Raw genomic sequence first — 14,785 nt, forward strand, 5'->3', positions numbered from 1 at the left:
AGGACTGGTCCAGATTCTGTTTCATTGGCAGATGTCATGCTATCATAGAGATTTCCAAGTGTGGTTGAGTTAGAGTTCGCTGTAGGAATGGTATTTTTTCTCGCAATGGCTTCTTTAACTCTTCTGTCTCACATGGTTTTAATCGCCTGCACAAAAATTATAACAAACAATGTTAAAATATCTCAGGATTGAGCATACCTTTCTCATTGTGAACTTTATCACTGCAAAGTTCCTCTCCTTTCATCAATTCCTTTTCTTGATTGACTTACATGGACAAATCTGTTTAATACAAAAAAATATGTATATTTTACAACAGATAAACAAGATATAATTAGACAAAAAACAAATAATCACAAGAGAGAGAGAAACAAAGAACAAAGAAGGGGAGAGGTTTATGTGCTGAGAGTTCCTATAAAAAAATTGAACTGCGATCCATTTAATAAATATTGGTCTTGACTTCAAACTTTGCTGTTCACGTTACATAGCAGTTATGGTGTTAGGTGTGTGGCATTTATGCATAGAATGTAAGGTTCTAGGAGATTAAATTAACTTATTTAATAGATATATGCATATCGTTAATATTCGAAGGTAGAATGAATCTGAAAGGTGGCCATAGTAAAAATTAATGTACAAGGTGGAGCAAAAAGACTGAATGTTTTTGGAATAAGTGTAACGTTGTTGATTTTAAAGATACAAACATTTTATTAACACTAAAACCATTGGTAAGAAATGCAGTTTGGATAGGTATACAAGATGTTGTGTTGATGGTGAGCGACGAGCCACATTTCCATTTGGATGGTTATGTCAATAAGCAAAACTGTCTATATTGGGCAGCGAAGAACCCACGAGAATTACACCAGAGACCTCCTCATGGTGCTAAGGTGACAGTGTGGTGTGGAGTTTCGAAAGTGGGGATCGTTGGACCTTACTTTTTTGAAGAAGAGGGAGCTACAGTAACAGTGGCGTCCGAGAGCCAGGTCAGCATGTTTCGCAATTTTTTGGGTCCACAACTTCGACATCGAGTGGCCAAAATGACAGGCATGTGGATCCAACAAAATGGAGCCACCACTCGCATAGCAAGGCTTACGATGGCAGTTCTGCATCAAATGTTTCCCCACCACGTAATATCACGTTTCAGCGATGTCTCTTGGCCCCTATGCTCCCCAGATTTGTCTGTCTGAGACTTCTTTCTGTGGAGTTACCTCAAGTCGAAAGTATACATTCGAAAACGCCATACAGTCGATGAGCTAAAAGTTGCCATTCATGAAGAAATTACAGGTGTGCCAGACAAAATGTTGGCAAGAGCAATGCGGAACTTTCCGAGAGATATGTGTACAGAAACAAGAACGTCATGTTTCAGACATCATCTTCCATACTTAAATCATCACTGTATACCTAGTATACCTATCCAAACTCCATTTCGTAGCAATGGTTTTGGTGTTAATAAAACGATTGTATCTAGAAAATCAACGACATTAAACTTATTCCAAAAACATGCATTCTTTTTGCACCACCTTGTATAATGTGATTAAATAAAATCACACACAGTAGATATTATGCAGCCATTTATTGTTCATGCAAGTGCCAAGTGGGTTACTTTTCAATACTAATGAAAGCAGTTATCTGTTGCAAAGAATAGAAAATATGCTGACATGAATAGTAATATATATATTTTTCAATATAGGGTCAATCCATATGAATTCATACAACCTGGTTGCTTGACCATTTTTAAAAAAAATTATTTTTTTTGGGGTGTGAGCCTCATATATTGACAGTTCAGAACCACTCTTATTTTATTTTTACTATCACCGATTTGAAGATGGTGGGCATTTTTTTATCATGGCGCGCGTCATTTTCTCCATTCGTAAGCAACAGCGGCAACTTTTTTTTCTCAGCTGTGGTAAGTCCTACGACAATGAGACAAAATCTGTGATGTTAAGCACATTATAGGCTACAATTATATTTCTGTGTAATTTTCTAAATATTATTCCTTCATAATAAATTTGAAGGTCAAAATTGTGTATTTTAATCGCTCAAAATGACATTTTCGGACATTTTTTGGGGGGGGAAGGCAGTTTGTTTGACACTTGAATTTTTTTGTGCAAGTACCTGTGTACCAATAGAGTATGTCAAAATTATTTGAAGCTTGAGACTTTAATATTTGTTTTTCTACAGGGTCATAAACATGTACTTTTCGTTAAAAAATTCCAAGTTCAGGGTTAAATATCTCTGGTGGGCAGTTGTTTAAAAATCTGAAATTTGTACACAATACAGTACTTCATGATAAGTAACTTCAGTAAAAATTTTGAGTTTGAGATTTAATTGGTTTAAGAGATACAAAACTCGTGAAAAATTCAACATTTTGCATTAAATATGGCATGTCTAATTTAATTTCTTATTAACATTTTGTGTTGAAATTCTGCAAACTGTAATTTGGAATGTCAATGAACAACATTACAATCCTGAAATGGCTCTGCAATAAAGTATATATACGAGGGCATGCTGAAAAGTAACGCTTCCTATGTTTTTATTTTCTTTGTTACCTTGTAAACGCATTTTGGATTTTGAGCAACCATACATTGCTCTTAAAAGACTTTCCCGCTTCTCAATTGAAGGTTTCAAACTTCTATCGCCAGGGGGTGCTGAACTATTGCGAGGAAAATGGCAGCATGTAACCATGCAATGTCGGTGAATCGCATGAAGTAGAGTTCAGTGATCGAGTTTCTAAACGCAGAAAATGTGCTACAAATTGACATTCATCTGAGACTGAAGGCATTTTATGGGGATGAATGCATAGACATCAGTACTGTGCGATTTTGGGATGTTCATGCTCGTAAAGAAAACCCCAGCTGAAGAAATCTCAGCTATGTGAGAGAATAGAATGAAAGGCCGCGAAATGCAACTGATGAAGGTCATCGGAATCGTGTTCAGCTGGGGTTATCTTGACGAGCATGAACAGCCCACGATTGCACAGTACTGATGTCTACACATTCATCCCCATAAACCAATTGAATCTCAAACTCAAAATTTTTACTGAAGTTACTTATCATGAAGTACTGTATTGTGTACAAATTTCAGATTTTTAAACAACTGCCCACCAGAGATATTTAATCCTGAACTTGGAATTTTTTAACAAAAAGTACATGTTTATGACCCTGTAGAAAAACAAATATTAAAGTCTCAAGCTTCAAATAATTTTGACATACTCTATTGGTACACAGGTACTTGCACAAAAAAATTCAAGTGTCAAACAAACTGCCCTCCCCCCCAAAAAAAATGTCCGAAAATGTCATTTTGAGAGATTAAAATACACAATTTTGACCTTCAAATTTATTATGAAGGAATAATATTTAGAAAATTACACAGAAATATAATTGTAGCCTATAATGTGCTTAACATCACAGATTTTGTCTCATTGTCGTAGGACTTACCACAGCTGAGAAAAAAAAAGTTGCCGCTGTTGCTTACGAATGGAGAAAATGACGCGCGCCATGATAAAAAAATGCCCGCCATCTTCAAATCGGTGATAGTAAAAATAAAATAAGAGTGGTTCTGAACTGTCAATATATGATGCTCACACCCCACAAAAAATAAACTTTTTTAAAAATGGTCAAGCAACCAGGTTGTATGAATTCATATGGATTGACCCTATATTGAATACAAAAACAGATACAACTACTTCCTCATACTCTGATTCAGAGCTATAGTATTGCTCATGTGAGGAGATTTGTCCTGTGATTGACATGGTTAATGTGTAGCTTTTCTTAGATTAGGAATGCAGTTTGGTGGCAGTGGTAGACAAAATTGAGAATAATTCAGGGGCCCGCAATTTCTCCGAGAAACAGCATTTCTTTCTTCTTGCTTTTTTTTTTGGCAAACGTGGGCTAGGAAAGCCATGAATCCAACTAACCAAGTTACATATTTTTAAATGTAACCTTGAAACACCTAATTTATTAATTAATTCAAATTGGATGAAAAGCAAGTAATTCTTGCACAGAATGGCGTAAAGAAGGCTCTACCGGTAACATCATAAATAACTATGCAATACATTCTAATATATGGCAGACTCTACCATATCACTGTAGATTAGGGTCGAGCTGATACGATGTATCGATACAGGCCAATACCAGTGGTATCTGTATTGGAATGTACTGGTTGGAGTTTATTTGCTGATACTTTTCTGGCATTTTGGCCTTTCACGGAGTACTCAAAAATGCCATATGGCACTTTCAATTACAAGGAGTGTAATTATCCTGGAAACTATGCAAAATTAGAGTTTCTTTTAACTTTGCACCCGTTTTGGGTCAAAAAACAGAATTTTGTGATGACGTGTAATTTAATATTCTGATATAATTCTCAAATATTTTAAAGCAAAAATCTTGGTACATTGATGTATACAATTATAATTAGTGGAATTATTACACACTAATTTTCTGGACAAATAATATAAACCTCACTTAGAACTTGGTCAAAGAGAAACACGTTTTACAAGCTTTACAAGAAAGCTGTAACAAATATTCACTCTACCTCCATAGGGCTATTCCAGCGTCACATGTGTGACATTTTACACACAAAATTTAAGGTTCTAGACATAACATTGGATTAAAATATTCACAATTAACTGATTTCATAGTACTTTGTGGTATCTGCCAACAAATAGGGGGGAAAAAAAAACTTTAGTATGATGCTACAGGTTGAAAGCCTGATAAGCTGAACAGGCACATGGTTCAATACGAGATAGGCATCCAACCATTTAAAAATGATACCAAGCGTTTCTTGGTCAACTTCAAAAGAATTGTGACAGAAAGGTGAAAAGGAGTAAGAAATTTAAAAAACAGAAATTGCTGTAATGCAAACAAAAAATACTGACTTCTAGAGACCAATTTCCACCCCAGCAACTAGAGCCCACGGTTAGGCAATACAGGTTGCTCTTGACAAAAAGAACAAAATACATTGGAAGGTTGAAATGAATGATAGCATGACAATTACTTACATTATAACCTACGCAATAAAATGCATTTACATGTACGATAAAACTTTGCCAGAGTATTCCCAATCAAATGAATTGATTGAAAGGATATGAATTTTCCAATTACTGCACTAACATGCATTATTTTTTTCAGGCCGCGACTATTTTCATCAGGTGGTGAGAATAGCATGTGGGGCTATTTTCACCAGGTGCTGAGAACAGTGTAGACAATATGAAAAGCCAGCCAATGTTTCTTTTCACATGTAGTAGCATTAAATGTAGATACATGCGTGTGTTTTAGGGTGACAAGTCAATACCTCGTCCTCCGTGGCAGAGTGGTTAGCGCGCTACGATGGCCGAGGTTGCAGGCTTGAATCTCGGCCTGGGCATGGGTGTTTGTGAGGGTCCCTTCAATAATTTCATCATATCATCACTCATCCTCATCTTCTAGATTAGACAAAAGTGGCAAAAATGCGAAGTAAAATGAACCAAATCAATCAAACGTTCTCATCTCACTCAAAGACCTTGTAAACCCAATCCAAAATCTACCAATATCTACAATTGAATGTGAAAGTGGGTTCAATGCAATAAACCTAACCTTAACTGATTACAGAAATAATTTAGAAGTTTTAAACCTACTCTTCCTTTCAATAAATAGACTCTCAGTGCATTGTTTCCATGCAGAAAAAAAAATGCAATAAATTGGATTAAGTCTAAGCATCACAGTGCCCTTCACAAGCCAACTGGCAAACCATAGAACATTGCACTGAATCTCATTTATCTTGTGCATTCATCTGATTTTCTAACAGTTTGACTTTATGGTTTAACTTAAAATGGTGTTGTGTTTTTGTTTCATTCGATATCAAATTAGATTTTAAGCAATTAGTGTCTTAATTCTAAGTATACCTAACACTTAGGTAAAAATAAGTTCTCCTCCCTCTGATAAAATCACAAATCGCACTCTGTTTTATTGACTAGGAAACATTTTATTTCACCTAGGAATGATATTGCGATGAGACGAGTCGAGAATTGTCACAGCCTCATATCGTCTCCTGTGTGGTGATCTCCTTCTCGTTCTTGTTTGTGATTATTCTTGTCTCGGTTTCAGATCAGAAGTTATTAAAACTTTTTCCAGATTCACTTCATGCTCAGATAGGCTAATCGGGACTGGATCTACAGTTTAAAGTGAAATTCAAAGCACTGTGCATGTGGGACCCCTCAATTAGAAGGTGAGATATCTTGTCCTGATTGATTGATTGATTTGCTTTATTTTACTTCGATTTTTGTGCCACTTTTAACTAATTTTGCAAATATGGGGATGTGTGATGATATGATGAAATTGAAAAATGGACACTCACAAACATCCATGCAAAGGCCGGGATTCGAACCCGGGAACCTGGCATCTTAGCGCAATATGATAACCACTCCGCCACGGGGGCGGCATATCTCGTCCTGACCCACGAAATGTTTAGTATAAGCAATATGTACATTGTGTCTCCACTCTCACAACGTACAATATGTAATTAAAGCAATAAGTTTTCTTAATAACGTTTGTCTGCTTTACATCTTGTTTCGACACTGCGAAACGTCGAAATACAGAATTTTATCCTGAATAGATGAAATCGGGCGGCACAGGCTCGTAATTGTCACTACTGGATTTACTTTGCAATTACAATAAATAAAATATGTGTAATTTGAAAAATCAATGATATATACACTTGATATGTCTCAATAAGACATAGTATTTTAAATTTATTTTAAGCAATATCTTCAAATTTGATAACCAGAGTTTCCAACGAGATCGTCACGAACATCAAGTATCGTCTTCCTTTGATTTTGTAGAGATTTATTTCATTCTCGTCTTGAAATTTAAGAGGAGAGACTTTTCTTGTCTTACACAGTAACATCTCTATTATTAACAAATCTCTTAATATATAGGTTTAAGTATAGTACCACCCCCCCCCCCCTCTCCCAAGTTGGTCTGTCGTGTCTAGTCTCGGTTGTGTAAGTATTTCGTTTCGGAAATTTCCATTTGAAAAATTGAAAATAAAAGTTCAGTCATATACTCTTCTGACGAAGATTTGTGTCTTATCTTCGAATCGACGTGACCGTTTCTTAAGAAATGTGTACCCCCCTTACGCAAAAGAGCATTCGCCTGGAGAGTGATTTTTCTGAGAGTAGACTAAACTTTACCTTATTCCACTGTTTCACACATATTTTGAACAATTTTCATCTCCTCAAAAAGTTTCGAAGGACACAGGTCAATGAACTAAATTGTAGCAAGCACAATATAGTAGAATAAGTTTACAATGGTTTGAATTTCTGTGGTACGGAAGATAATGCTTATAAGTTATAAACAATTTAACCTTTTTTACTGAGCTAATTGAAAATAGGTTATTTTAACAGTAGCATCTTGACTCTGACAAATTATCTAAGGGGGGTACAAATAGATGTAGAGATTTAGGGGGTACAGTACCCCCTTCAAAAATTTAGGGGGTACAGTACCCCCTTCAAAAATTTAGGGGGGCACAATGTACCCCTGTACCACCCCGTTCCTGTGCCACTGACCTCAACCATACCATAACATTGTCTTTAATCTTATTTTATTATATTCATTGGCAGTGTTGTTGAACTTGCTGCTAAAAAGTTATTTTACATTAAAAATGGGTGAGACTACCACTGACACCAGGTAGTGAGAATAGCAGAAAGGATAATGGTTCCGATTGTTTTATGATTTCTCCTCGCACAAAGACTAATTATCATAGAATTTTGGAAATCGTTGTCACATGAAATTTGAACCTTCCTTAATGTAATGAGTGCTGTTTGGACTCTATCGGAACCTAAGTAGAATGCATTTAGGGAATTTATTTTAATGCCAAGGGAACCTAACCTAACCACGATAGCATATATTGAACGAAATATAAAGTGATCGCTAAAACTCCACAGTATGTGTTAACAGACATAAATCAAAATCAAACAATGTAAAAATTGCATTTGTAGCATGATGAAATCACAATAAAACAAAAGGAACTTGGGTCACAGAAAGTGCTGAAAACCAGAAATTACATGATCAGGTGTGTTGGGAAATATTTACCGAAGTAATTTCAATGCTAATAGCCTAAACCTGACCTGCCTAAGCTAACAACGAAAGCATTTACGAACGCAATACCCCTTCATACTCATGTGACATATTAGCAGCACCAGTCCATATTAGAACATGGTGCAGTATTTTTCCAACTCCACGGCATACAGAAAAAAGTACTTGTCTCCTGCACGAAAATAAAGGGACACCAACGTAAGCTTCGTATACATCAACTAAAGAATACACACATCCATGTAAGAGGCCAGGTTGTAGATCATGCAAATACAGTTTAAAAGCTCAAAAGCTAGCTTCATCACCTGGTGAAAATAGTCACTCAGATTATTTTAAAGAGCAAGATCAAATTAATCAATTAATGTAAGATTTCAAAATGTGATGCATGCATATTACAGTTGTTTGCAAATGCTGATTAGCAAGGAAGAATGAAGCTATATCCCCATACCAACATGATGTTATTTATACACATGAAACACATTTCAGTACCTGTACATTTCATGCAATTAATTTTGGTGACCACTGTCACCAACTCACAATTACAAGTTCTGACATAATTATTTGAAATTAATCGAATAAAATAAACATGTATGGGGGATAAGTAAGCACATTTCATTTGTATATGAATAACTGCCAGCGTCTAAAGTTAAGTCTCTGCGAAACCTGTCATTCCGATAATGAAGAAACCTGTTCAGAAACCATAGTTATTTATACTGTCTGGAGTAAAAACTTTGCAGAAAATACACACAATTTTAGACTAGATGAATTTTTAGAATTAAGGAATATAGTTTTCAGACTAAACACACGTTCCCACACACAAATTAACTTGCATCATTTTGAACAGAAAATTAAATACACTAGTGTCCTGTTTAACCGAATCGCTAAAAAAGCAGTGGTAAATTTCTCGTGCTAAGAAGCGTTCATCTAATCTTAAGCATTTTTTTTTTTTTTCACAAGCTGAATTAAACTTTATTTAGTCGTACGGCTTTTTGTACCAGAGCCTTAATGTTACTGTAATTCATGTTGAGTTAAATGACTACGTTTTATTGTAAGATTTTTAAAATCGAGGGTGTAGAAAAGGGTACCCGAGCCAAACTTTATTCCGGTTTAACCGAATTTTCGTTCAACCGAAGCACCATCGGTCCCATCAAATTCGGATAAACCATGGTTAAAGGGGACTGTGGTGTACATACGCTACTGTTTACATCGAGGCGTATGGTATAGCCATTGAAACTTGTTGCACTTGGTCTATCACAGTGAAGTGTTACATAACTTACCTGAAGCATACATATAATGTACAAAAGCATAATTTCTACATACAGCTTATTTAACACAAATCTTCAAGTACAAATAAAGAAGCACAAAATTATAGCATTTCTCGCACAAGCTGCTACAAGAATCTGTCGTACTGGTACAACTTCCAAATCAAAAAAGTTGCTACTCAGAGTGGCCAGGTCGTACAAGTATTTGATGTTAAAGCGCACAGAAAAAAATACATAATTTTCCTCCTTCATCTCCCGAAGTATCTTTGAAATGTTTCAGTAAAAATTAGCTTTCCATATCGTCTTTTTTTATACCTACAGATGGATTTAGTGTGTGGGATCCAGAAAAGTCGGTATCGTGATCGGGAAAAAAATCTTGTCTCGATTCCAACTTCAAGAGAGAGAGGAGGGAAATCGCGAACACCAACAGTCGGGAACACAGGTCAGAAATCACAAAAGGTCCTCTTTAAAAGTGATCTGGTAGATTATCTATGTTTTCTGCACTTCAAATATTTGAAATTTCCTGAAATCAGCAGTTCTTATTCCAGAAATTCAGAGACAATCACTTGAAGGTAGAAGTAGTGTGTAGATTGATTGATAGATTGATTAGCTTTAATTTACTTCGCTCTTTGTGCCACTTTTGGCTAATTTGCGAAGATGGGGATGAGTGATGATATGATGAAATTCATGAATGGACACTCTCACAAACATACATGCCCAGGCCGAGATTCGAACCCGGGACCCCTGGCGTCGTAGCGCGATGTGATAACCACTCCGCCACGGGAGCTGGCAAGTAGTGTGTAGAATTCGAGTACCAATGTCCAGGCCGGAATTCAAACCCGGGAGAAATTTTACTGTAGGGAAGCCCTTTATTGTTAGCATATGTTGTTAAAGTGCGCGTCAAATCTCCTGCATATGGCCTTGAACGGCTGAACAGCACCAGCGAATCACAGACGTGCGGCGTTGCCTTGTTCCGTGACACGCTGTCTCTTTTCCGTGTGAGATTTCGACATGGCACCGCTGCAGTGCGCTGCTATTGGCTATCGCCATATGCAGGAGATTTGACGCGCACTCTAGTCTGTGATTGTAATATTGGATACGGTTAATGCCTCTAACTTTCTCCGTCCACAGTCTCCAATCATACGTTTAGTTGGGGGATGTTTAGTCAAGCCTTGGGGCTTGGGGTTAGCCCTATGCTTGGGGTTAGCTGAGGGGGTGGGAGTGCAACAATGGTTTAACCCTCCTTCATCCGCGTCCTCACAGCAGCACAAATGTCCCGCGAGCGGCACTCAGTGCCGCCTCATAAAAACCAACGTTATTTACATGAATTATTGATGCAAATTGAGGTTGAATTACACTAGCACTTAATGTAAATCAGAGGAAAATGTACATGAACGCAAACATGTCCATTTCGGACATTTTTATTAGCTATTAGAAGAAAAGTAAACAAAAATGACTCTTGAAGCAAATGCACCAAAATATTATTATAAAAGTAATTTAAACTTTTCCATATAATGAAGGCACTAAAAAGTGAACTCACCATTCACAAAAATATCAAAGTATTTTCCAAAAATTTTCAACGTATTTTTCAAAACATTTCAACGTATTTTTTTCAAATTTCTCAAGGTATTTTTCCAAACGAATTGAAATCATACAACTTATATGGGCTTAGAAAGGAACTATTTATTCCAAAATTCTCTGTCAAAATCTCTCTGACTCCCAGAAAAAACAATGGAATGTAGAAAACACACCTCGAAGAAACTTACAAAATATTATTAAAATGTTCAAATCTCAATTTGTTTCTCGTACTCTTACGAGGTATACTTAAGGAAAGACACACTAACTGAAATATAAGGAACCGAATGTTGTCACTTTTCAATATCGTTATTTTGATAACTCCGACATTTTGTACGGGTACTGAAACGGTTTCTGCATACAAATAAATTGCATTCCGAACAGCGTAGCGTGGTTTTATTCTTATTTCCGCCAAATTCATGGCTGGCGTGCTGTGATTTAAGGTAGGAAACGTTCCGCGCGCGGTACTGAGTGCCGCCAAAGGGGGACCGGTCACTTGAGGGGCGTGTAATCTACTGAAAGATCGACAGAAAAAAGGCACCAACGCCTCTATGTTTTCGGGGAAATAGTGAAGATAAGTTACCTGGTGCTTTCCCGATCATTATTGCGCTGGTAAGGAAAATAATTCAAAATTTTGAAAAAGGGTTACGGAGGGTTAACGTGGTGACAATGATACAGCAGGGGGGATGCGCTATACAAAAAAATCTCTAGCTGGGGAATATCATCCCCCTGCATCTCCCCTCGCTTCGAGCATTTGATACACCAGTGCAACACAAAAAGGAACAAAAAACATTCTCGAGGTCGGGGATTCAAATCCCTGTGACCATTCATCTTATCACATTTTCTCCAGTTCTCCTCAATCCTGCAAGGTTCAAAACATAACAATTGCACATATTTTCAATGTAATCAACAATTATTATATTTATTTTTATATATTTCTGCAAATTCGGAAGAGTGCATTAACTCATTAATACAAATTTGCGGACTTTTTATTCATTGAGCAGGGGCGGCTCAAAATAAAATGTTCACCCTGGCGAGGTGAATTTTTGGCGCCCCCGTATCTACTTTCCACTCTTTCCCCACCTTTCTACCCTTGTCCATTGAAAATAAATGAAATATGTAAATAGTACTTCAAGTTGAGGTTTTGACAGGGGTGCGCTGAAAGTCGAGCGAAAGAAAATTAAAGAGGTGTGCAAACACACCCCTGGCGCCGTCACTGCTTATCAACAATCAATCCAACTCTTTTTAAAGCAACACCAGGGGTCCCGGCTTCGAATCCCGGCCTGGGCATGGGTGTTGTGAGGGTTCATTCTTCAATTTCATACCATCACTCATCCCCATCTTCGCAATTAGCCAAAAGCGAAGTAAAATAAAGCAAATCAATCAATCTTTTTAAAACAAATAGGCACGCACCCGGTGGAGACATAGTGGTTTAGATCAGGCCCGTAGCAAGGAAGGGACCAGAAGGGGGTTGGGGGTGGGGGCTGGCACTGCAGTCAGCCCTTTGACATTAGGTAAAGTCATTCTACATCTTTTACACCTTCTGTAGGCTGCTCTTTCGTTGAAGTTAGTGATTTTATTACCACAGCCAGTCCCTTAGTTGCAGTAATGGCCCGTAGTCTTTTTTGTATTGATTAATTGATTGTATTGGTGTTTTTAAGTTCACATTATGCACAGTAAGGCTAATCGAGACTGAACCTACAGTTTAAGCTGGGATCCGAATCACTATGTGCCTCCACCGGGTATCGAACCCTTCTTCTTTGTAGAAACAATGAAAAGTGTTTGGGGAGATCTGTAAATACATCAAGGAAAATACAACGTTCTCTTGTAAATGAACAAGTCTGCACCTTCGTTAGCGTTTCTTTACACTTTTTCTTTTGAACTATACTGAGTTGATGAATTGAAAAGAAATAAGGTCCGGATAATTCTTTATTACTGCTGACACAGATTAATAAGATGCCACCAAGAGAATGTCAAACATTTTGTTCATTTTCATCATTGAAGTTGCCCCGCCCATACTTGAGCATTCTCGAACAGAGAACCCTTTGATTTTTGCTGCTTCTCAACAAACACCAAAGTGCATCCATAAAATATTATGACGGTGTATCTTTTTCACAACATCGTAAACAGAAAGCTCAAATTTATAAATATTTATTTATAAATATCTATAAACTTATAGAAACAGTGAATACCTGGTTTGGAATGAAAATATAAATGTAGAGCCTGGGATGAAACAAAGTAGAAGGGGGGAAATTTCCTAGCTTCCCCCCTTCAATTCGAACACTAGCGTTAATTAAAAATCAACTGTTCTGAAATTAAGTTTGACTTGAATATCATGAATATAGGTCTCATCCCACAATTTTTTCGTTCAATTTTGGGTGAGGAAAATGTGACATACATCCAACTTGAAATTAAGATTCTACTCACCTCTCTCTTGTTTCCAAACAATTATTTGGGCACGATACAAAATCACACAGATGAGTCAATAGTAAGATGTTTTTAAAACAGTGAGGAGTTGTTCAATAGAGTTTGTGACCGTTTCTTGCTGATTTCATGAAGTATCGTCAAAGTCATCCCCGACATTTGTAATGTTCAAGATCTTCTTGCAATCTCCCCCTTGGTCCCTCTTGTATCCGTCAGGGCAATTTAGGTTAGGTGCGTTGACGGCATGTCCATAAGAAGGGGCAGTTCTTGCTTCGTCTCTTGGTGGGGTTCCGTTACTGCAGTTACTCCCAGACGCAAACAGCGACATACTCGACAAACACAGTATAAACAACATTTACCATGTTTGCTTGAAGTTCATAGTTAACCGTTATAGTCAACACACGTTTCCTTTTCACTGGAAGGTCTCATGCAGTACTGAGTTTAATGTTAGATTTCAGGTACCAAAGCTCTGACGCATTCGTTGCTGTTGGACATTTAGCAACGCAGGAAATACATATATGCTTGATATTTTTTAAACAATCATACTTTGAATGTCACAAAACACAGGATATCCGTGTTTCATCTTCTGAGCCTGCTCTTTGAAAAAATATACAGTCACGGCAAAACAGAACTTCCAGGAACTATAAGTGTATTACATGTGATCCCCCGCATTCCAGAGACTCTGACGTAAGTTTATAATGCGCAAGCCATCCGTATTAATCTGACCTTGGCATTGACGGATGTACTACTTTGCAACGCGGTTAACTATCAGAGTGGGGATGGCAGGCACGTATCCAAGTTCGGATTCAGGGGGATCGAGCTCCCTCCCCCAGGAAAATTTCAGTTTACACTAGATAAAATTAGGTTTTTGGCTTCTTGAATAATGTGACGATAATTTAAAGAGATACATAATTATAACGATGGAGAATGTATATAACCCTGTTGTTGATAATATTGCACGTACACTTTTCTTGCGCTTTCGATATTGTCGCAGCGAACTTTTTGGAAGCTGTACAGCAAGGTAGCGCCACAAGTAGGACGATTCGTTGTAATTTTTTAATCTCTGGAAAGCGAGAGAGGGAACGTTCTTGAATAAGAGAAGGAGTCGAACCACTGGCAATATTAACGAATAGTTTCGTCTGCGGATCGTTCTAGAATATAATGAGGATATATGTATGCGGCTTCAATTTACCGGTTGATCTGTACAACAGAATCTGTTAATGAGACTTCAGAATTTTCAGAGTATGGCAATTCATACAGTCGATTAGTGATCTGTGAGTGTCCATTGTTTGCTTTGTAAGATCTAGTGATTCGAAAATGAAAAGGACTGAATATCGTAAAGTAACGATGTCTACTAGTTCGGGTCCAAAGCTGAAGATATTGACGACAGCGGAACTTCTGGAGCCTCAGTGTAGCGCAGGTAGTTCAGGCCGAGGGCCGAAGAGATCGAAGGTCTCTCTC

The 14,785-nt window shown here is 37.3% G+C and overlaps 1 protein-coding gene across 3 annotated transcripts in view; it reads right to left on the reverse strand.

The window, feature by feature from the left end:
* Nucleotides 1-13,748, reverse strand: part of LOC145992067 (uncharacterized) — a 91,346-nt gene extending 77,598 nt beyond the window's left edge. Inside the window, exons 1-2 of one of the 3 annotated variants that reach the window (XM_083128236.1) lie at nucleotides 13,328-13,748; nucleotides 199-279 (exon numbers count right to left, since the gene is read on the reverse strand). In XM_083128236.1, coding sequence (XP_082984362.1) covers nucleotides 199-207 — 9 coding nt within the window. In that variant the 5' untranslated portion in view covers nucleotides 208-279; nucleotides 13,328-13,748. Of the gene's footprint in view, nucleotides 1-198; nucleotides 280-9,340; nucleotides 9,480-13,327 lie in introns of those variants that run through there. The other 2 variants (XM_083128235.1, XM_083128234.1) reach the window with 2 other exon arrangements.
* Between the last annotated feature and the right edge of the window lie 1,037 nt (nucleotides 13,749-14,785).

This window comes from Lepisma saccharinum, chromosome 9, assembly GCF_977018435.1.
Source record: "Lepisma saccharinum chromosome 9, izLepSacc3.1, whole genome shotgun sequence".
NCBI classification, from domain to species: Eukaryota; Metazoa; Arthropoda; class Insecta; order Zygentoma; family Lepismatidae; genus Lepisma; species Lepisma saccharinum.